Raw genomic sequence first — 24686 nt, forward strand, 5'->3', positions numbered from 1 at the left:
TGTATCAATTCACAACCGTCAGTCAGAATTTGCAACTGACGTATTTTATGTATTTGATGCAAAGAAAAAAATAATGATGTGCAAATTTTGCAAATTTCCAACAAGGGCTTATATTAATATTACAATTTTAAATGTGTAAATTTCAAGTGTTTAAAATAGCAAGATGTTTACAATATTATCTCATAATGAAAGTAAAAATTTAACAGTTAAGTTAGTTTCACTTTTCCTGTATTCGTCCCCCCCCCCCCCCTCCCCACATAAATGTACTACGTATTAAGTGAAACAAATTTTATTAACAGCTTTATTAAAAAGTATGACTTTTTACACCACTTCTACTGTTTTTTTTACACTGCTTTCACTACTTTTTTGTACCGCTATTGATAGTTTTTATTTACCATTTTTCAGGGACCCTACTTATGCATTTAACAGAAATAACCTCAATTTCTTAAATAGTGTTTTGGAATCTGTACAATAGCAGTTTTTATAGATTTTTTAAAAGGAGCTTAATTATATGCAATAATCCTAATGTGATTACATTTTAATTGTACTTCATAAGTTAATCTAGCTAGGTAATTTTTGTTTTATTTTTTCCTTTTATTTACAATCTGTGGCAGTTGTTTAACTTGCTAAATTGATCCTACATTATTCTTATCAGTGTGTGATATGCAGGATATGATGATTAAACAAACACTTAAGCACCAGAATTTGTATGTATGGAATTTTCTCAATGTAGCGAAATATTAAATTGATCTTCGACTTTTGCAAAGAATTGGATTATCATTTTTGACTTTGATCCAAATTGGAAAAATGGTCTTCGTACATGCCTCATATTATATTATGTAACAATTTATCAAAGTTTTTTTTAATATGTAGACATAACTGTTTTAAATTCTCACTCCTTTACAAGATTCCTGTGTTTTCTTTCTTTCATTAAGGATGCCAAAAAGAAACTCATAAACTGCCACATACAGTTATTGTATATTGTAAAAAAAATCTGATTTTTTTAAAATACAGTATATCACTGTAAAGCAATCCTCAAGGTAAAGACTTATTTAAAGGGAAAACTAATTTATAATTGTATGTCAAATATAAATATTCAACTTTATAAATTTTACAATAAGTTTTCTATGTCTTTAAAGAAAAACAAATTAAACAGCAACTTTCAAGTACAGTTTTGATATTTTTTTCACTGGTAGTTCCTACCAGTTCAAGATATGGCACTTCTATGATGATAGGAACAATGTTCAATAATGAACTAAAAAACACTTTACATGCAATAGTAATGAATACAGGAGACATGACGGCAGGGCGCACCTGACTTGACGTTCGGGAACTTCTTCTTCATGACGCCCTTGAGCGCGACCAGCTCCAGCATGATGTCCGTGTGTGCCACAACATGCTGGAAGTCCTGCAGCGACAGCTCCCCGTTCTGCAACACAGCCATACACCCACGGCTCTTTGAGCACGACCAGCTCTGGCATGATGTCGGGGTGTGCCACTACATGCTGGAAGTACTGCAGCGACAGCTCCCCGTTCTGTAACACAGCCATACACCCCCGGCTCATTGAGCACGACCAGCTCTAGCATGATGTCCGGGTGTGCCAAGACATGCTGGAAGTCCTGCAGCGACAGCTCCCAGTTCTGCAACAAAGCCATACACCCCCAGCTCTTTTAGCACGATCAGCTATAGCATGATATCCGGGTGTGCCACTACATGCTGGGAGTCCTGCAGCGACAGCTCCCCGTTCTGCAACACAGCCATACACCGCCCGTCACCGCCCGTCACCGCCCGGCTCCTTGAGCACGACCAGCTCTAGCATGATGTCCAGGTGTGCCAAGACATGCTGGAAGTCCTGCAGCGACAGCTCCCAGTTCTGCAACAAAGCCATACATCCCCGGCTCTTTGAGCACGACCAGCTCTAGCATGATGTCCGGGTGTTACACGACATGCTGGAAGTCCTGCAGCGACAGCTCCCAGTTCTGCAACAAAGCCATACATCCCCGGCTCTTTGAGCACGACCAGCTCTAGCATGATGTCCGGGTGTTACACGACATGCTGGAAGTCCTGCAGCGACAGCTCCCAGTTCTGCAACAAAGCCATACACCCCCGGCTCTTTGAGCACGACCAGCTCTAGCATGATGTCCAGGTGTTACACGACATGCTGTAAGTCCTGCAGCGACAGCTCCCCGTTCTGCAACACAGCCATACATCCCCGGCTCTTTGAGCACGACCAGCTCTAGCATGATGTCCGGGTGTTACACGACATGCTGTAAGTCCTGCAGCGACAGCTCCCCGTAATTCAACACAGCCATACACCCACGGCTCTTTGAGCACGACCAGCTCCAGCATGATGTCCGGGTGTTACACGACATGCTGGAAGTCCTGCAGCGACAGCTCCCCGTTCTGCAACACAGCCATACACCCACGGCTCTTTGAGCACGACCAGCTCCAGCATGATGTCCGGGTGTTACACGTCATGCTGGAAGTCCTGCAGCGACAGCTCCCCGTTCTGTAACACAGCCATACACCCCCGGCTCATTGAGCACGACAAGCTCTAGCATGATGTCCGGATGTGCCAAGACATGCTAGAAGTCCTGCAGCGACAGCTCCCCGTTCTGCAACACAGCCATACACCCCCGGCTCTTTGAGCACGACCAGCTCCAGCATGATGTCCGGGTGTTACACGTCATGCTGGAAGTCCTGCAGCGACAGCTCCCCGTTCTGCAACACAGCCATACACCGCCCGTCACCGCCCGGCTAATTGAGCACGACCAGCTCCAGCATGATGTCCGGGTGTGACACTACATGCTCGAAGTCCTGCAGCGACAGCTCCCCGTTCTGCAACACAGCCATACACCCCCGGCTCTTTGAGCACGACCAGCTCTAGCATGATGTCCGGGTGTTACACGACATGCTGTAAGTCCTGCAGCGACAGCTTCCGTTCTGCAACACAGCCATACACCCCCGGCTCTTTGAGCACGACCAGTGGCCTATTTCATAAAACTACAAGTCTACAAGTTACTAGTTACAAGTTACAAGGGAATTTCTTACAAGTGTGAATCTGATGTGTTTCACAAAGAAAGTTGCTTGACTTGTAGAAGTTGGTGCACTTGTAACACATACCTACAAGTTTACGAGTCAGCTGTTTATTGTTCGTGTTTTGATTATGTAACGAATTTGTAGGTTATAGTTGCAAAGTGTCTGCTGATAAAAATGAGTTCACGACAAATGCAGATGCACGACAAAATATGTGTGCTCAAAAAAATTAATGAACATAAAAACATTTTTTTTGGAGCATTTTCGGACAAACTGACGAAAAAGGATAAGCTGTTAGCTTGGACTGATATAATGACGTTTGCTCAGTCACTAGTAGTTGTGCCCCACAAATGTTATGATACATCTGTGTACTGTTGCTTTGGAAATACCATGCATATCTCCAACTGCATGGTACTGTCCGCCATTTCCCAACCAATGTAGAGAGACGAATATTTGTTGCCTTGCAGATAACGATTTATTTCTTCGTGTAGGGTGATCCAATGGATGACCTATATCTTGTACTAGCTCCTCCAGTTTAACAGCACTCATGCGGAACCTTTCGTTATACTCAAATACTGTGCAAGTCCCATGTTCACTCTCTCTCTAAAATTGCGTGGTCGCCTCATAACCTCAATATCTATATCATCTTCATAAGAATCGGTAAATATAATAATATCCATTGTATTCTAAGATGTTATAATATCATTCTATACAAAAGCATACACTTATTAATGATTAACAACTAATATAACTGACTTACATAATATTCTACTTATGTAATGACACTAGTAGCAATTTCTCACAAGTTACATATGCTTGCAAGCTATAAGTTTGTTTATGAAACAAAAACATTTATTTACTTGTAAAATTAACTTGTAACTTGTAGCATTTCACTTGTAACTACAAGTATTTACTTGTAGCTTTATGAAACAACATTATCAAAGATTTTACAAGTTACTAGCAAAGTTACTTGTAACTTGTACACTTGTAGTTTTATGAAATAGGCCACAGCTCTAGCATGATGTCCGGGTGTTACACGAAATGCTGGAAGTCCTGCAGCGACAGCTCCCCATTCTGCAACACAGCCATACACCGCCCGTCACCGAACAGCTCCTTGAGCACGACCAGCTCTAGCATGATGTCCGGGTGTTACACGTTATGCTCGAAGTCCTGCAGCGACAGCTCCCCGTTCTGCAACACAGCCATACACCCCCGGCTCTTTGAGCACGACCAGCTCTAGCATGATGTCCGGGTGTGCCAAGACATGCTGGAAGTCCTGCAGCGACAGCTCCCCGTTCTGCAACAAAGCCATACACCCAAGGCTCTTTGAGCACGACCAGCTCCAGCATGATGTCCGGGTGTTACACGACATGCTCGAAGTCCTGCAGCGACAGCTCCCCGTTCTGCAACACAGCCATGCATCCCCGGCTCTTTGAGCACGACCAGCTCTGGCATGATGTCGGGGTGTGCCACTACATGCTGGAAGTACTGCAGCGACAGCTCCCCGTTCTGTAACACAGCCATACACCCCCGGCTCATTGAGCACGACCAGCTCTAGCATGATGTCCGGGTGTGCCAAGACATGCTGGAAGTCCTGCAGCGACAGCTCCCAGTTCTGCAACAAAGCCATACACCCCCAGCTCTTTGAGCACGATCAGCTATAGCATGATATCCGGGTGTGCCACTACATGCTGGGAGTCCTGCAGCGACAGCTCCCCGTTCTGCAACACAGCCATACACCGCCCGTCACCGCCCGGCTCCTTGAGCACGACCAGCTCTAGCATGATGTCCAGGTGTTACACGACATGCTGGAAGTCCTGCAGCGACAGCTCCCCGTTCTGCAACACAGCCATACAAAGCCATACACCCCCAGCTCTTTGAGCACGACCAGCTCCAGCATGATGTCCAGGTGTTACACGACATGCTGGGAGTCCTGCAGCGACAGCTCCCCGTTCTGCAACACAGCCATACACCGCCCGTCACCGCCCGGCTCCTTGAGCACGACCAGCTCTAGCATGATGTCCAGGTGTTACACGACATGCTGGAAGTCCTGCAGCGACAGCTCCCCGTTCTGCAACACAGCCATACAAAGCCATACACCCCCAGCTCTTTGAGCACGACCAGCTCCAGCATGATGTCCAGGTGTTACACGACATGCTGGGAGTCCTGCAGCGACAGCTCCCCGTTCTGCAACACAGCCATACACCGCCCGTCACCGCCCGGCTCCTTGAGCACGACTCCAGGTGTTACACGACATGCTGGAAGTCCTGCAGCGACAGCTCCCCGTTCTGCAACACAGCCATACAAAGCCCGTCAACGCCCGGCTCCTTGAGCACGACCAGCTCCAGCATGATGTCCGGGTGTTACACGTCATGCTGGAAGTCCTGCAGCGACAGCTCCCCGTTCTGCAACACAGCCATACAAAGCCCGTCAACGCCCGGCTCCTTGAGCACGACCAGCTCCAGCATGATGTCCAGGTGTTACACGACATGCTGGAAGTCCTGCAGCGACAGCTCCCCGTTCTGCAACACAGCCATACACCGCCCGTCACCGCCCGGCTCCTTGAGCACGACCAGCTCCAGCATGATGTCCGGGTGTTACACGTCATGCTGGAAGTCCTGCAGCGACAGCTCCCCGTTCTGTAACACAGCCATACACCCCCGGCTCATTGAGCACGACAAGCTCTAGCATGATGTCCGGATGTGCCAAGACATGCTAGAAGTCCTGCAGCGACAGCTCCCCGTTCTGCAACACAGCCATACACACCCGGCTCTTTGAGCACGACCAGCTCCAGCATGATGTCCGGGTGTTACACGTCATGCTGGAAGTCCTGCAGCGACAGCTCCCCGTTTTGCAACACAGCCATACACTGCCCGTCACCGCCCGGCTAATTGAGCACGACCAGCTCCAGCATGATGTCCGGGTGTGACACTACATGCTCGAAGTCCTGCAGCGACAGCTCCCCGTTCTGCAACACAGCCATACACCCCCGGCTCTTTGAGCACGACCAGCTCTAGCATGATGTCCGGGTGTTACACGACATGCTGTAAGTCCTGCAGCGACAGCTTCCGTTCTGCAACACAGCCACACACCCCCGGCTCTTTGAGAACGACCAGTGGCCTATTTCATAAAACTACAAGTCTACAAGTTACTAGTTACAAGTTACAAGGGAATTTCTTACAAGTGTGAATCTGATGTGTTTCACAAAGAAAGTTGCTTGACTTGTAGAAGTTGGTGCACTTGTAACACATACCTACAAGTTTACGAGTCAGCTGTTTATTGTTCGTGTTTTGATTATGTAACGAATTTGTAGGTTATAGTTGCAAAGTGTCTGCTGATAAAAATGAGTTCACGACAAATGCAGATGCACGACAAAATATGTGTGCTCAAAAAAATTAATGAACATAAAAACATTTTTTTTGGAGCATTTTCGGACAAACTGACGAAAAAGGATAAGCTGTTAGCTTGGACTGATATAATGACGTTTGCTCAGTCACTAGTAGTTGTGCCCCACAAATGTTATGATACATCTGTGTACTGTTGCTTTGGAAATACCATGCATATCTCCAACTGCATGGTACTGTCCGCCATTTCCCAACCAATGTAGAGAGACGAATATTTGTTGCCTTGCAGATAACGATTTATTTCTTCGTGTAGGGTGATCCAATGGATGACCTATATCTTGTACTAGCTCCTCCAGTTTAACAGCACTCATGCGGAACCTTTCGTTATACTCAAATACTGTGCAAGTCCCATGTTCACTCTCTCTCTAAAATTGCGTGGTCGCCTCATAACCTCAATATCTATATCATCTTCATAAGAATCGGTAAATATAATAATATCCATTGTATTCTAAGATGTTATAATATCATTCTATACAAAAGCATACACTTATTAATGATTAACAACTAATATAACTGACTTACATAATATTCTACTTATGTAATGACACTAGTAGCAATTTCTCACAAGTTACATATGCTTGCAAGCTATAAGTTTGTTTATGAAACAAAAACATTTATTTACTTGTAAAATTAACTTGTAACTTGTAGCATTTCACTTGTAACTACAAGTATTTACTTGTAGCTTTATGAAACAACATTATCAAAGATTTTACAAGTTACTAGCAAAGTTACTTGTAACTTGTACACTTGTAGTTTTATGAAATAGGCCACAGCTCTAGCATGATGTCCGGGTGTTACACGACATGCTGGAAGTCCTGCAGCGACAGCTCCCCATTCTGCAACACAGCCATACACCGCCCGTCACCGAACAGCTCCTTGAGCACGACCAGCTCTAGCATGATGTCCGGGTGTTACACGTTATGCTCGAAGTCCTGCAGCGACAGCTCCCCGTTCTGCAACACAGCCATACACCCCCGGCTCTTTGAGCACGACCAGCTCTAGCATGATGTCCGGGTGTGCCAAGACATGCTGGAAGTCCTGCAGCGACAGCTCCCCGTTCTGCAACAAAGCCATACACCCAAGGCTCTTTGAGCACGACCAGCTCCAGCATGATGTCCGGGTGTTACACGACATGCTCGAAGTCCTGCAGCGACAGCTCCCCGTTCTGCAACACAGCCATGCATCCCCGGCTCTTTGAGCACGACCAGCTCTGGCATGATGTCGGGGTGTGCCACTACATGCTGGAAGTACTGCAGCGACAGCTCCCCGTTCTGTAACACAGCCATACACCCCCGGCTCATTGAGCACGACCAGCTCTAGCATGATGTCCGGGTGTGCCAAGACATGCTGGAAGTCCTGCAGCGACAGCTCCCAGTTCTGCAACAAAGCCATACACCCCCAGCTCTTTGAGCACGATCAGCTATAGCATGATATCCGGGTGTGCCACTACATGCTGGGAGTCCTGCAGCGACAGCTCCCCGTTCTGCAACACAGCCATACACCGCCCGTCACCGCCCGGCTCCTTGAGCACGACCAGCTCTAGCATGATGTCCAGGTGTTACACGACATGCTGGAAGTCCTGCAGCGACAGCTCCCCGTTCTGCAACACAGCCATACAAAGCCATACACCCCCAGCTCTTTGAGCACGACCAGCTCCAGCATGATGTCCAGGTGTTACACGACATGCTGGGAGTCCTGCAGCGACAGCTCCCCGTTCTGCAACACAGCCATACACCGCCCGTCACCGCCCGGCTCCTTGAGCACGACCAGCTCTAGCATGATGTCCAGGTGTTACACGACATGCTGGAAGTCCTGCAGCGACAGCTCCCCGTTCTGCAACACAGCCATACAAAGCCATACACCCCCAGCTCTTTGAGCACGACCAGCTCCAGCATGATGTCCAGGTGTTACACGACATGCTGGGAGTCCTGCAGCGACAGCTCCCCGTTCTGCAACACAGCCATACACCGCCCGTCACCGCCCGGCTCCTTGAGCACGACCAGCTCCAGCATGATGTCCAGGTGTTACACGACATGCTGGAAGTCCTGCAGCGACAGCTCCCCGTTCTGCAACACAGCCATACAAAGCCCGTCAACGCCCGGCTCCTTGAGCACGACCAGCTCCAGCATGATGTCCAGGTGTTACACGACATGCTGGAAGTCCTGCAGCGACAGCTCCCCGTTCTGCAACACAGCCATACAAAGCCCGTCAACGCCCGGCTCCTTGAGCACGACTAGCTCCAGCATGATGTCCAGGTGTTACACGACATGCTGGAAGTCCTGCAGCGACAGCTCCCCGTTCTGCAACACAGCCATACACCGCCCGTCACCGCCCGGCTCCTTGAGCACGACCAGCTCTAGCATGATGTCCAGGTGTTACACGACATGCTGGAAGTCCTGCAGCGACAGCTCCCCGTTCTGCAACACAGCCATACACCGCCCGTCACCGCCCGGCTAATTGAGCACGACCAGCTCCAGCATGATGTCCGGGTGTGACACTACATGCTCGAAGTCCTGCAGCGACAGCTCCCCGTTCTGCAACACAGCCATACACCCCCGGCTCTTTGAGCACGACCAGCTCTAGCATGATGTCCGGGTGTTACACGACATGCTGTAAGTCCTGCAGCGACAGCTTCCGTTCTGCAACACAGCCATACACCCCCGGCTCTTTGAGCACGACCAGTGGCCTATTTCATAAAACTACAAGTCTACAAGTTACTAGTTACAAGTTACAAGGGAATTTCTTACAAGTGTGAATCTGATGTGTTTCACAAAGAAAGTTGCTTGACTTGTAGAAGTTGGTGCACTTGTAACACATACCTACAAGTTTACGAGTCAGCTGTTTATTGTTCGTGTTTTGATTATGTAACGAATTTGTAGGTTATAGTTGCAAAGTGTCTGCTGATAAAAATGAGTTCACGACAAATGCAGATGCACGACAAAATATGTGTGCTCAAAAAAATTAATGAACATAAAAACATTTTTTTTGGAGCATTTTCGGACAAACTGACGAAAAAGGATAAGCTGTTAGCTTGGACTGATATAATGACGTTTGCTCAGTCACTAGTAGTTGTGCCCCACAAATGTTATGATACATCTGTGTACTGTTGCTTTGGAAATACCATGCATATCTCCAACTGCATGGTACTGTCCGCCATTTCCCAACCAATGTAGAGAGACGAATATTTGTTGCCTTGCAGATAACGATTTATTTCTTCGTGTAGGGTGATCCAATGGATGACCTATATCTTGTACTAGCTCCTCCAGTTTAACAGCACTAATGCGGAACCTTTCGTTATACTCAAATACTGTGCAAGTCCCATGTTCACTCTCTCTCTAAAATTGCGTGGTCGCCTCATAACCTCAATATCTATATCATCTTCATAAGAATCGGTAAATATAATAATATCCATTGTATTCTAAGATGTTATAATATCATTCTATACAAAAGCATACACTTATTAATGATTAACAACTAATATAACTGACTTACATAATATTCTACTTATGTAATGACACTAGTAGCAATTTCTCACAAGTTACATATGCTTGCAAGCTATAAGTTTGTTTATGAAACAAAAACATTTATTTACTTGTAAAATTAACTTGTAACTTGTAGCATTTCACTTGTAACTACAAGTATTTACTTGTAGCTTTATGAAACAACATTATCAAAGATTTTACAAGTTACTAGCAAAGTTACTTGTAACTTGTACACTTGTAGTTTTATGAAATAGGCCACAGCTCTAGCATGATGTCCGGGTGTTACACGACATGCTGGAAGTCCTGCAGCGACAGCTCCCCATTCTGCAACACAGCCATACACCGCCCGTCACCGAACAGCTCCTTGAGCACGACCAGCTCTAGCATGATGTCCGGGTGTTACACGTTATGCTCGAAGTCCTGCAGCGACAGCTCCCCGTTCTGCAACACAGCCATACACCCCCGGCTCTTTGAGCACGACCAGCTCTAGCATGATGTCCGGGTGTGCCAAGACATGCTGGAAGTCCTGCAGCGACAGCTCCCCGTTCTGCAACAAAGCCATACACCCAAGGCTCTTTGAGCACGACCAGCTCCAGCATGATGTCCGGGTGTTACACGACATGCTCGAAGTCCTGCAGCGACAGCTCCCCGTTCTGCAACACAGCCATGCATCCCCGGCTCTTTGAGCACGACCAGCTCTGGCATGATGTCGGGGTGTGCCACTACATGCTGGAAGTACTGCAGCGACAGCTCCCCGTTCTGTAACACAGCCATACACCCCCGGCTCATTGAGCACGACCAGCTCTAGCATGATGTCCGGGTGTGCCAAGACATGCTGGAAGTCCTGCAGCGACAGCTCCCAGTTCTGCAACAAAGCCATACACCCCCAGCTCTTTGAGCACGATCAGCTATAGCATGATATCCGGGTGTGCCACTACATGCTGGGAGTCCTGCAGCGACAGCTCCCCGTTCTGCAACACAGCCATACACCGCCCGTCACCGCCCGGCTCCTTGAGCACGACCAGCTCTAGCATGATGTCCAGGTGTTACACGACATGCTGGAAGTCCTGCAGCGACAGCTCCCCGTTCTGCAACACAGCCATACAAAGCCATACACCCCCAGCTCTTTGAGCACGACCAGCTCCAGCATGATGTCCAGGTGTTACACGACATGCTGGGAGTCCTGCAGCGACAGCTCCCCGTTCTGCAACACAGCCATACACCGCCCGTCACCGCCCGGCTCCTTGAGCACGACCAGCTCTAGCATGATGTCCAGGTGTTACACGACATGCTGGAAGTCCTGCAGCGACAGCTCCCCGTTCTGCAACACAGCCATACAAAGCCATACACCCCCAGCTCTTTGAGCACGACCAGCTCCAGCATGATGTCCAGGTGTTACACGACATGCTGGGAGTCCTGCAGCGACAGCTCCCCGTTCTGCAACACAGCCATACACCGCCCGTCACCGCCCGGCTCCTTGAGCACGACCAGCTCCAGCATGATGTCCAGGTGTTACACGACATGCTGGAAGTCCTGCAGCGACAGCTCCCCGTTCTGCAACACAGCCATACAAAGCCCGTCAACGCCCGGCTCCTTGAGCACGACCAGCTCCAGCATGATGTCCAGGTGTTACACGACATGCTGGAAGTCCTGCAGCGACAGCTCCCCGTTCTGCAACACAGCCATACAAAGCCCGTCAACGCCCGGCTCCTTGAGCACGACCAGCTCCAGCATGATGTCCAGGTGTTACACGACATGCTGGAAGTCCTGCAGCGACAGCTCCCCGTTCTGCAACACAGCCATACACCGCCCGTCACCGCCCGGCTCCTTGAGCACGACCAGCTCTAGCATGATGTCCAGGTGTTACACGACATGCTGGAAGTCCTGCAGCGACAGCTCCCCGTTCTGCAACACAGCCATACACCGCCCGTCACCGCCCGGCTAATTGAGCACGACCAGCTCCAGCATGATGTCCGGGTGTGACACTACATGCTCGAAGTCCTGCAGCGACAGCTCCCCGTTCTGCAACACAGCCATACACCCCCGGCTCTTTGAGCACGACCAGCTCTAGCATGATGTCCGGGTGTTACACGACATGCTGTAAGTCCTGCAGCGACAGCTTCCGTTCTGCAACACAGCCATACACCCCCGGCTCTTTGAGCACGACCAGTGGCCTATTTCATAAAACTACAAGTCTACAAGTTACTAGTTACAAGTTACAAGGGAATTTCTTACAAGTGTGAATCTGATGTGTTTCACAAAGAAAGTTGCTTGACTTGTAGAAGTTGGTGCACTTGTAACACATACCTACAAGTTTACGAGTCAGCTGTTTATTGTTCGTGTTTTGATTATGTAACGAATTTGTAGGTTATAGTTGCAAAGTGTCTGCTGATAAAAATGAGTTCACGACAAATGCAGATGCACGACAAAATATGTGTGCTCAAAAAAATTAATGAACATAAAAACATTTTTTTTGGAGCATTTTCGGACAAACTGACGAAAAAGGATAAGCTGTTAGCTTGGACTGATATAATGACGTTTGCTCAGTCACTAGTAGTTGTGCCCCACAAATGTTATGATACATCTGTGTACTGTTGCTTTGGAAATACCATGCATATCTCCAACTGCATGGTACTGTCCGCCATTTCCCAACCAATGTAGAGAGACGAATATTTGTTGCCTTGCAGATAACGATTTATTTCTTCGTGTAGGGTGATCCAATGGATGACCTATATCTTGTACTAGCTCCTCCAGTTTAACAGCACTCATGCGGAACCTTTCGTTATACTCAAATACTGTGCAAGTCCCATGTTCACTCTCTCTCTAAAATTGCGTGGTCGCCTCATAACCTCAATATCTATATCATCTTCATAAGAATCGGTAAATATAATAATATCCATTGTATTCTAAGATGTTATAATATCATTCTATACAAAAGCATACACTTATTAATGATTAACAACTAATATAACTGACTTACATAATATTCTACTTATGTAATGACACTAGTAGCAATTTCTCACAAGTTACATATGCTTGCAAGCTATAAGTTTGTTTATGAAACAAAAACATTTATTTACTTGTAAAATTAACTTGTAACTTGTAGCATTTCACTTGTAACTACAAGTATTTACTTGTAGCTTTATGAAACAACATTATCAAAGATTTTACAAGTTACTAGCAAAGTTACTTGTAACTTGTACACTTGTAGTTTTATGAAATAGGCCACAGCTCTAGCATGATGTCCGGGTGTTACACGACATGCTGGAAGTCCTGCAGCGACAGCTCCCCATTCTGCAACACAGCCATACACCGCCCGTCACCGAACAGCTCCTTGAGCACGACCAGCTCTAGCATGATGTCCGGGTGTTACACGTTATGCTCGAAGTCCTGCAGCGACAGCTCCCCGTTCTGCAACACAGCCATACACCCCTGGCTCTTTGAGCACGACCAGCTCTAGCATGATGTCCGGGTGTGCCAAGACATGCTGGAAGTCCTGCAGCGACAGCTCCCCGTTCTGCAACAAAGCCATACACCCAAGGCTCTTTGAGCACGACCAGCTCCAGCATGATGTCCGGGTGTTACACGACCTGCTCGAAGTCCTGCAGCGACAGCTCCCCGTTCTGCAACACAGCCATGCATCCGCGGCTCTTTGAGCACGACCAGCTCTGGCATGATGTCGGGGTGTGCCACTACATGCTGGAAGTACTGCAGCGACAGCTCCCCGTTCTGTAACACAGCCATACACCCCCGGCTCATTGAGCACGACCAGCTCTAGCATGATGTCCGGGTGTGCCAAGACATGCTGGAAGTCCTGCAGCGACAGCTCCCAGTTCTGCAACAAAGCAATACACCCCCAGCTCTTTGAGCACGATCAGCTATAGCATGATATCCGGGTGTGCCACTACATGCTGGGAGTCCTGCAGCGACAGCTCCCCGTTCTGCAACACAGCCATACACCGCCCGTCACCGCCCGGCTCCTTGAGCACGACCAGCTCTAGCATGATGTCCAGGTGTTACACGACATGCTGGAAGTCCTGCAGCGACAGCTCCCCGTTCTGCAACACAGCCATACAAAGCCATACACCCCCAGCTCTTTGAGCACGACCAGCTCCAGCATGATGTCCAGGTGTTACACGACATGCTGGAAGTCCTGCAGCGACAGCTCCCCGTTCTGCAACACAGCCATACACCGCCCGTCACCGCCCGGCTCCTTGAGCACGACCAGCTCTAGCATGATGTCCAGGTGTTACACGACATGCTGGAAGTCCTGCAGCGACAGCTCCCCGTTCTGCAACACAGCCATACAAAGCCCGTCAACGCCCGGCTCCTTGAGCACGACCAGCTCTAGCATGATGTCCAGGTGTTACACGACATGCTGGAAGTCCTGCAGCGACAGCTCCCCGTTCTGCAACACAGCCATACAAAGCCCGTCAACGCCCGGCTCCTTGAGCACGACCAGCTCCAGCATGATGTCCAGGTGTTACACGACATGCTGGAAGTCCTGCAGCGACAGCTCCCCGTTCTGCAACACAGCCATACAAAGCCCGTCAACGCCCGGCTCCTTGAGCACGACCAGCTCTAGCATGATGTCCAGGTGTTACACGACATGCTGGAAGTCCTGCAGCGACAGCTCCCCGTTCTGCAACACAGCCATACAAAGCCCGTCAACGCCCGGCTCCTTGAGCACGACCAGATCTAGCTTGATGTCCAGGTGTTACACGACATGCTGGAAGTCCTGCAACGACAGCTCCCCGTTCTGCAACACAGCCATACACCGCCCGTCACCGCCCGGCTCCTTGAGCACGACCAGCTCTAGCATGATGTCCGGGTGTTACACGTTATGCTCGAAGCCCTGCAGCGACAGCTCCCCGTTCTGCAACACAGCCATACACCCCCGGCTCTTTGAGCACGACCAGCTCTAGCATGATGTCCGGGTGTGCCAAGACATGCTGGAAGTCCTGCAGCGACAGCTCCCCGTTCTGCAACAAAGCCATACACCCAAGGCTCTTTGAGCACGACCAGCTCCAGCATGATGTCCGGGTGTTACACGACATGCTCGAAGTCCTGCAGCGACAGCTCCCCGTTCTGCAACACAGCCATGCATCCCCGGCTCTTTGAGCACGCCCAGCTCTGGCATGATGTCGGGGTGTGCCACTACATGCTGGAAGTACTGCAGCGACAGCTCCCCGTTCTGTAACACAGTCATACACCCCCGGCTCATTGAGCACGACCAGCTCTAGCATGATGTCCGGGTGTGCCAAGACATGCTGGAAGTCCTGCAGCGACAGCTCCCAGTTCTGCAACAAAGCCATACACCCCCAGCTCTTTGAGCACGATCAGCTATAGCATGATATCCGGGTGTGCCACTACATGCTGGGAGTCCTGCAGCGACAGCTCCCCGTTCTGCAACACAGCCATACACCGCCCGTCACCGCCCGGCTCCTTGAGCACGACCAGCTCTAGCATGATGTCCAGGTGTTACACGACATGCTGGAAGTCCTGCAGCGACAGCTCCCCGTTCTGCAACACAGCCATACAAAGCCATACACCCCCAGCTCTTTGAGCACGACCAGCTCCAGCATGATGTCCAGGTGTTACACGACATGCTGGGAGTCCTGCAGCGACAGCTCCCCGTTCTGCAACACAGCCATACACCGCCCGTCACCGCCCGGCTCCTTGAGCACGACCAGCTCTAGCATGATGTCCAGGTGTTACACGACATGCTGGAAGTCCTGCAGCGACAGCTCCCCGTTCTGCAACACAGCCATACAAAGCCATACACCCCCAGCTCTTTGAGCACGACCAGCTCCAGCATGATGTCCAGGTGTTACACGACATGCTGGGAGTCCTGCAGCGACAGCTCCCCGTTCTGCAACACAGCCATACACCGCCCGTCACCGCCCGGCTCCTTGAGCACGACCAGCTCCAGCATGATGTCCAGGTGTTACACGACATGCTGGGAGTCCTGCAGCGACAGCTCCCCGTTCTGCAACACAGCCATACAAAGCCCGTCAACGCCCGGCTCCTTGAGCATGACCAGCTCCAGCATGATGTCCAGGTGTTACACGACATGCTGGAAGTCCTGCAGCGACAGCTCCCCGTTCTGCAACACAGCCATACAAAGCCCGTCAACGCCCGGCTCCTTGAGCACGACCAGCTCCAGCATGATGTCCAGGTGTTACACGACATGCTGGAAGTCCTGCAGCGACAGCTCCCCGTTCTGCAACACAGCCATACACCGCCCGTCACCGCCCGGCTCCTTGAGCACGACCAGCTCCAGCATGATGTCCGGGTGTTACACGTCATGCTGGAAGTCCTGCAGCGACAGCTCCCCGTTCTGTAACACAGCCATACACCCCCGGCTCATTGAGCACGACAAGCTCTAAAATGATGTCCGGATGTGCCAAGACATGCTAGAAGTCCTGCAGCGACAGCTCCCCGTTCTGCAACACAGCCATACACCCCCGGCTCTTTGAGCACGACCAGCTCCAGCATGATGTCCGGGTGTTACACGTCATGCTGGAAGTCCTGCAGCGACAGCTCCCCGTTCTGCAACACAGCCATACACCGCCCGTCACCGCCCGGCTAATTGAGCACGACCAGCTCCAGCATGATGTCCAGGTGTTACACGTCATGCTGGAAGTCCTGCAGCGACAGCTCCCCGTTCTGTAACACAGCCATACACCCCCGGCTCATTGAGCACGACAAGCTCTAGCATGATGTCCGGATGTGCCAAGACATGCTAGAAGTCCTGCAGCGACAGCTCCCCGTTCTGCAACACAGCCATACACCCCCGGCTCTTTGAGCACGACCAGCTCCAGCATGATGTCCGGGTGTTACACGTCATGCTGGAAGTCCTGCAGCGACAGCTCCCCGTTCTGCAACACAGCCATACACCGCCCGTCACCGCCCGGCTAATTGAGCACGACCAGCTCCAGCATGATGTCCGGGTGTGACACTACATGCTCGAAGTCCTGCAGCGACAGCTCCCCGTTCTGCAACACAGCCATACACCCCCGGCTCTTTGAGCACGACCAGCTCTAGCATGATGTCCGGGTGTTACACGACATGCTGTAAGTCCTGCAGCGACAGCTTCCGTTCTGCAACACAGCCATACACCCCCGGCTCTTTGAGCACGACCAGTGGCCTATTTCATAAAACTACAAGTCTACAAGTTACTAGTTACAAGTTACAAGGGAATTTCTTACAAGTGTGAATCTGATGTGTTTCACAAAGAAAGTTGCTTGACTTGTAGAAGTTGGTGCACTTGTAACACATACCTACAAGTTTACGAGTCAGCTGTTTATTGTTCGTGTTTTGATTATGTAACGAATTTGTAGGTTATAGTTGCAAAGTGTCTGCTGATAAAAATGAGTTCACGACAAATGCAGATGCACGACAAAATATGTGTGCTCAAAAAAATTAATGAACATAAAAACATTTTTTTTGGAGCATTTTCGGACAAACTGACGAAAAAGGATAAGCTGTTAGCTTGGACTGATATAATGACGTTTGCTCAGTCACTAGTAGTTGTGCCCCACAAATGTTATGATACATCTGTGTACTGTTGCTTTGGAAATACCATGCATATCTCCAACTGCATGGTACTGTCCGCCATTTCCCAACCAATGTAGAGAGACGAATATTTGTTGCCTTGCAGATAACGATTTATTTCTTCGTGTAGGGTGATCCAATGGATGACCTATATCTTGTACTAGCTCCTCCAGTTTAACAGCACTCATGCGGAACCTTTCGTTATACTCAAATACTGTGCAAGTCCCATGTTCACTCTCTCTCTAAAATTGCGTGGTCGCCTCATAACCTCAATATCTATATCATCTTCATAAGAATCGGTAAATATAATAATATCCATTGTATTCTAAGATGTTATAATATCATTCTATACAAAAGCATACACTTATTAATGATTAACAACTAATATAACTGACTTACATAATATTCTACTTATGTAATGACACTAGTAGCAATTTCTCACAAGTTACATATGCTTGCAAGCTATAAGTTTGTTTATGAAACAAAAACATTTATTTACTTGTAAAATTAACTTGTAACTTGTAGCATTTCACTTGTAACTACAAGTATTTACTTGTAGCTTTATGAAACAACATTATCAAAGATTTTACAAGTTACTAGCAAAGTTACTTGTAACTTGTACACTTGTAGTTTTATGAAATAGGCCACAGCTCTAGCATGATGTCCGGGTGTTACACGACATGCTGGAAGTCCTGCAGCGACAGCTCCCCATTCTGCAACACAGCCATACACCGCCCGTCACCGAACAGCTCCTTGAGCACGACCAGCTCTAGCATGATGTCCGGGTGTTACACGTTATGCTCGAAGTCCTGCAGCGACAGCTCCCCGTTCTGCAACACAGCCATACACCCCCGGCTCTTTGAGCACGACCAGCTCTAGCATGATGTCCGGGTGTGCCAAGACATGCTGGAAGTCCTGCAGCGACAGCTCCCCGTTCTGCAACAAAGCCATACACCCAAGGCTCTTTGAGCACGACCAGCTCCAGCATGATGTCCGGGTGTTACACGACATGCTCGAAGTCCTGCAGCGACAGCTCCCCGTTCTGCAACACAGCCATGCATCCCCGGCTCTTTGAGCACGACCAGCTCTGGCATGATGTCGGGGTGTGCCACTACATGCTGGAAGTACTGCAGCGACAGCTCCCCGTTCTGTAACACAGCCATACACCCCCGGCTCATTGAGCACGACCAGCTCTAGCATGATGTCCGGGTGTGCCAAGACATGCTGGAAGTCCTGCAGCGACAGCTCCCAGTTCTGCAACAAAGCCATACACCCCCAGCTCTTTGAGCACGATCAGCTATAGCATGATATCCGGGTGTGCCACTACATGCTGGGAGTCCTGCAGCGACAGCTCCCCGTTCTGCAACACAGCCATACACCGCCCGTCACCGCCCGGCTCCTTGAGCACGACCAGCTCTAGCATGATGTCCAGGTGTTACACGACATGCTGGAAGTCCTGCAGCGACAGCTCCCCGTTCTGCAACACAGCCATACAAAGCCATACACCCCCAGCTCTTTGAGCACGACCAGCTCCAGCATGATGTCCAGGTGTTACACGACATGCTGGGAGTCCTGCAGCGACAGCTCCCCGTTCTGCAACACAGCCATACACCGCCCGTCACCGCCCGGCTCCTTGAGCACGACCAGCTCTAGCATGATGTCCAGGTGTTACACGACATGCTGGAAGTCCTGCAGCGACAGCTCCCCGTTCTGCAACACAGCCATACAAAGCCATACACCCCCAGCTCTTTGAGCACGACCAGCTCCAGCATGATGTCCAGGTGTTACACGACATGCTGGGAGTCCTGCAGCGACAGCTCCCCGTTCTGCAACACAGCCATACACCGCCCGTCACCGCCCGGCTCCTTGAGCACGACCAGCTCCAGCATGATGTCCAGGTGTTACACGACATGCTGGAAGTCCTGCAGCGACAGCTCCCCGTTCTGCAACACAGCCATACAAAGCCCGTCAACGCCCGGCTCCTTGAGCACGACCAGCTCCAGCATGATGTCCAGGTGTTACACGACATGCTGGAAGTCCTGCAGCGACAGCTCCCCGTTCTGCAACACAGCCATACAAAGCCCGTCAACGCCCGGCTCCTTGAGCACGACCAGCTCCAGCATGATGTCCAGGTGTTACACGACATGCTGGAAGTCCTGCAGCGACAGCTCCCCGTTCTGCAACACAGCCATACACCGCCCGTCACCGCCCGGCTCCTTGAGCACGACCAGCTCTAGCATGATGTCCAGGTGTTACACGACATGCTGGAAGTCCTGCAGCGACAGCTCCCCGTTCTGCAACACAGCCATACACCGCCCGTCACCGCCCGGCTAATTGAGCACGACCAGCTCCAGCATGATGTCCGGGTGTGACACTACATGCTCGAAGTCCTGCAGCGACAGCTCCCCGTTCTGCAACACAGCCATACACCCCCGGCTCTTTGAGCACGACCAGCTCTAGCATGATGTCCGGGTGTTACACGACATGCTGTAAGTCCTGCAGCGACAGCTTCCGTTCTGCAACACAGCCATACACCCCCGGCTCTTTGAGCACGACCAGTGGCCTATTTCATAAAACTACAAGTCTACAAGTTACTAGTTACAAGTTACAAGGGAATCTCTTACAAGTGTGAATCTGATGTGTTTCACAAAGAAAGTTGCTTGACTTGTAGAAGTTGGTGCACTTGTAACACATACCTACAAGTTTACGAGTCAGCTGTTTATTGTTCGTGTTTTGATTATGTAACGAATTTGTAGGTTATAGTTGCAAAGTGTCTGCTGATAAAAAAAGTTCACGACAAATGCAGATGCACGACAAAATATGTGTGCTCAAAAAAATTAATGAACATAAAAACATTTTTTTTGGAGCATTTTCGGACAAACTGACGAAAAAGGATAAGCTGTTAGCTTGGACTGATATAATGACGTTTGCTCAGTCACTAGTAGTTGTGCCCCACAAATGTTATGATACATCTGTGTACTGTTGCTTTGGAAATACCATGCATATCTCCAACTGCATGGTACTGTCCGCCATTTCCCAACCAATGTAGAGAGACGAATATTTGTTGCCTTGCAGATAACGATTTATTTCTTCGTGTAGGGTGATCCAATGGATGACCTATATCTTGTACTAGCTCCTCCAGTTTAACAGCACTCATGCGGAACCTTTCGTTATACTCAAATACTGTGCAAGTCCCATGTTCACTCTCTCTCTAAAATTGCGTGGTCGCCTCATAACCTCAATATCTATATCATCTTCATAAGAATCGGTAAATATAATAATATCCATTGTATTCTAAGATGTTATAATATCATTCTATACAAAAGCATACACTTATTAATGATTAACAACTAATATAACTGACTTACATAATATTCTACTTATGTAATGACACTAGTAGCAATTTCTCACAAGTTACATATGCTTGCAAGCTATAAGTTTGTTTATGAAACAAAAACATTTATTTACTTGTAAAATTAACTTGTAACTTGTAGCATTTCACTTGTAACTACAAGTATTTACTTGTAGCTTTATGAAACAACATTATCAAAGATTTTACAAGTTACTAGCAAAGTTACTTGTAACTTGTACACTTGTAGTTTTATGAAATAGGCCACAGCTCTAGCATGATGTCCGGGTGTTACACGACATGCTGGAAGTCCTGCAGCGACAGCTCCCCATTCTGCAACACAGCCATACACCGCCCGTCACCGAACAGCTCCTTGAGCACGACCAGCTCTAGCATGATGTCCGGGTGTTACACGTTATGCTCGAAGTCCTGCAGCGACAGCTCCCCGTTCTGCAACACAGCCATACACCCCCGGCTCTTTGAGCACGACCAGCTCTAGCATGATGTCCGGGTGTGCCAAGACATGCTGGAAGTCCTGCAGCGACAGCTCCCCGTTCTGCAACAAAGCCATACACCCAAGGCTCTTTGAGCACGACCAGCTCCAGCATGATGTCCGGGTGTTACACGACATGCTCGAAGTCCTGCAGCGACAGCTCCCCGTTCTGCAACACAGCCATGCATCCCCGGCTCTTTGAGCACGACCAGCTCTGGCATGATGTCGGGGTGTGCCACTACATGCTGGAAGTACTGCAGCGACAGCTCCCCGTTCTGTAACACAGCCATACACCCCCGGCTCATTGAGCACGACCAGCTCTAGCATGATGTCCGGGTGTGCCAAGACATGCTGGAAGTCCTGCAGCGACAGCTCCCAGTTCTGCAACAAAGCCATACACCCCCAGCTCTTTGAGCACGATCAGCTATAGCATGATATCCGGGTGTGCCACTACATGCTGGGAGTCCTGCAGCGACAGCTCCCCGTTCTGCAACACAGCCATACACCGCCCGTCACCGCCCGGCTCCTTGAGCACGACCAGCTCTAGCATGATGTCCAGGTGTTACACGACATGCTGGAAGTCCTGCAGCGACAGCTCCCCGTTCTGCAACACAGCCATACAAAGCCATACACCCCCAGCTCTTTGAGCACGACCAGCTCCAGCATGATGTCCAGGTGTTACACGACATGCTGGGAGTCCTGCAGCGACAGCTCCCCGTTCTGCAACACAGCCATACACCGCCCGTCACCGCCCGGCTCCTTGAGCACGACCAGCTCTAGCATGATGTCCAGGTGTTACACGACATGCTGGAAGTCCTGCAGCGACAGCTCCCCGTTCTGCAACACAGCCATACAAAGCCCGTCAACGCCCGGCTCCTTGAGCACGACCAGCTCTAGCATGATGTCCAGGTGTTACACGACATGCTGGAAGTCCTGCAGCGACAGCTCCCCGTTCTGCAACACAGCCATACAAAGCCCGTCAACGCCCGGCTCCTTGAGCACGACCAGATCTAGCTTGATGTCCAGGTGTTACACGACATGCTGGAAGTCCTGCAGCGACAGCTCCCCGTTCTGCAACACAGCCATACACCGCCCGTCACCGCCCGGCTCCTTGAGCACGACCAGCTCTAGCATGATGTCCAGGTGTTACACGACATGCTGGAAGTCCTGCAGCGAAAGCTCCCCATTCTGTAACACAGCCATACACCCCCGGCTCATTGAGCACGACCAGCTCTAGCATGATGTCCGGGTGTGCCAAGACATGCTGGAAGTCCTGCAGCGACAGCTCCCAGTTCTGCAACACAGCCATACACCCCACGCTCTTTGAGCACGACCAGCTCTAGCATGATGTCCGGGTGTGCCACTACATGCTGGAAGTCCTGCAGCGACAGCTCCCAGTTCTGCAACACAGCCATACACCCCACGCTCTTTGATCACGACCAGCTCCAGCATGATGTCCGGGTGTGCCACTACATGCTGTAAGTCCTGCAGCGACAGCTCCCCGTTCTGCAACACAGCCATACACCCCCAGCTCCTTGAGCACGACCAGCTCCAGCATGATGTCCGGGTGTGCCACTACATGCTGGAAGTCCTGCAGCGACAGCTCCCCGTTCTGCAACACAGCCATACACCGCCCGTCACCGCCCGGCTCCTTGAGCACGACCAGCTCTAGCATGATGTCCAGGTGTGCCACTACATGCTGGAAGTCCTGCAGCGACAGCTCCCCGTTCTGCAACACAGCCATACACCCCCAGCTCCTTGAGCACGACCAGCTCCAGCATGATGTCCGGATGTGCCACTACATGCTGGAAGTCCTGCAGCGACAGCTCCCCGTTCTGCAACACAGCCATACACCGCCCGTCACCGCCCGGCTCCTTGAGCACGACCAGCTCTAGCATGATGTCCGGATGTGCCACTACATGCTGGAAGTCCTGCAGCGACAGCTCCCAGTTCTGCAACACAGCCATACACCCCACGCTCTTTGAGCACGACCAGCTCCAGCATGATGTCCGGGTGTGCCACTACATGCTGTAAGTCCTGCAGCGACAGCTCCCCGTTCTGCAACACAGCCATACACCCCCAGCTCCTTGAGCACGACCAGCTCCAGCATGATGTCCGGATGTGCCATTACATGCTGGAAGTCCTGCAGCGACAGCTCCCCGTTCTGCAACACAGCCATACACCCCCAGCTCCTTGAGCACGACCAGCTCTAGCATGATGTCTAGGTGTTACACGACATGCTGGAAGTCCTGCAGCGACAGCTCCCCGTTCTGCAACACAGCCATACACCCCCAGCTCCTTGAGCACGACCAGCTCCAGCATGATGTCCGGATGTGCCACTACATGCTGGAAGTCCTGCAGCGACAGCTCCCAGTTCTGCAACACAGCCATACACCCCACGCTCTTTGAGCACGACCAGCTCCAGCATGATGTCCGGGTGTGCCACTACATGCTGTAAGTCCTGCAGCGACAGCTCCCCGTTCTGCAACACAGCCATACACCCCCAGCTCCTTGAGCACGACCAGCTCCAGCATGATGTCCGGGTGTGCCACTACATGCTGGAAGTCCTGCAGCGACAGCTCCCAGTTCTGCAACACAGCCATACACCCCACGCTCCTTGAGCACGACCAGCTCCAGCATGATGTCCAGGTGTTACACGACATGCTGGAAGTCCTGCAGCGACAGCTCCCCGTTCTGCAACACAGCCATACACCGCCCGTCACCGCCCGGCTCCTTGAGCACGACCAGCTCTAGCATGATGTCCAGGTGTTACACGACATGCTGGAAGTCCTGCAGTGACAGCTCCCCATTCTGCAACACAGCCATACACCGCCCGTCACCGCCCGGCTCCTTCACCGACACACTTCACACAACAGTGGGTGGAAACAATATTTCTTTATTGAAAACAAAACTGTCATTAACAATGTGTAAAATAGAATATTTTGAGTGTTAAGGTCACATTGAAAATTAATAGTATTCATCTTGTTACTACCAACATTTGTTAACTAGGTACCTAAGTGGATACATGCTTGCTCTTGGCCTACTATACTCATAGTGGGACTGAGTTATGCCAAATTAAGCAGAAGTTCTGGACATAGGCTACACTGACCTGTCAGAAATAATATTAATGATCTAAAATATAACTCACAACACGGGATTGTTTCACTCATCAGGAAATATGTTATGGTTATGGGCATTGGTAAGGTACTTGAAATAAAAGAAGACATCCTAGGTTTGGATTTTAATTTTAGCTGCAAGTATTTTCAATATTCTCCAGAAAAACCTTATCTACAAAAATTTGTATTATTGAGCCTTTGGATGACATAAAATGACGAAGTATATTTTGTATTGTATTAAGATTGCT

The 24686-nt window shown here is 49.9% G+C and overlaps 1 protein-coding gene across 1 annotated transcript in view; it reads right to left on the reverse strand.

Moving 5' to 3' along the window:
* Positions 1–24686, reverse strand: part of LOC134533632 (large ribosomal subunit protein uL1m) — a 206308-nt gene that overhangs the window by 130318 nt on the left and 51304 nt on the right. Inside the window, exon 5 of the mRNA XM_063371130.1 lies at positions 1315–1429. Within this exon, the coding sequence (XP_063227200.1) occupies positions 1315–1429 (115 nt within the window). The remainder of the gene's footprint in view (positions 1–1314; positions 1430–24686) is intronic.

This window comes from Bacillus rossius, chromosome 7 (genome assembly GCF_032445375.1).
Source record: "Bacillus rossius redtenbacheri isolate Brsri chromosome 7, Brsri_v3, whole genome shotgun sequence".
Lineage (NCBI taxonomy): Eukaryota > Metazoa > Arthropoda > Insecta > Phasmatodea > Bacillidae > Bacillus > Bacillus rossius.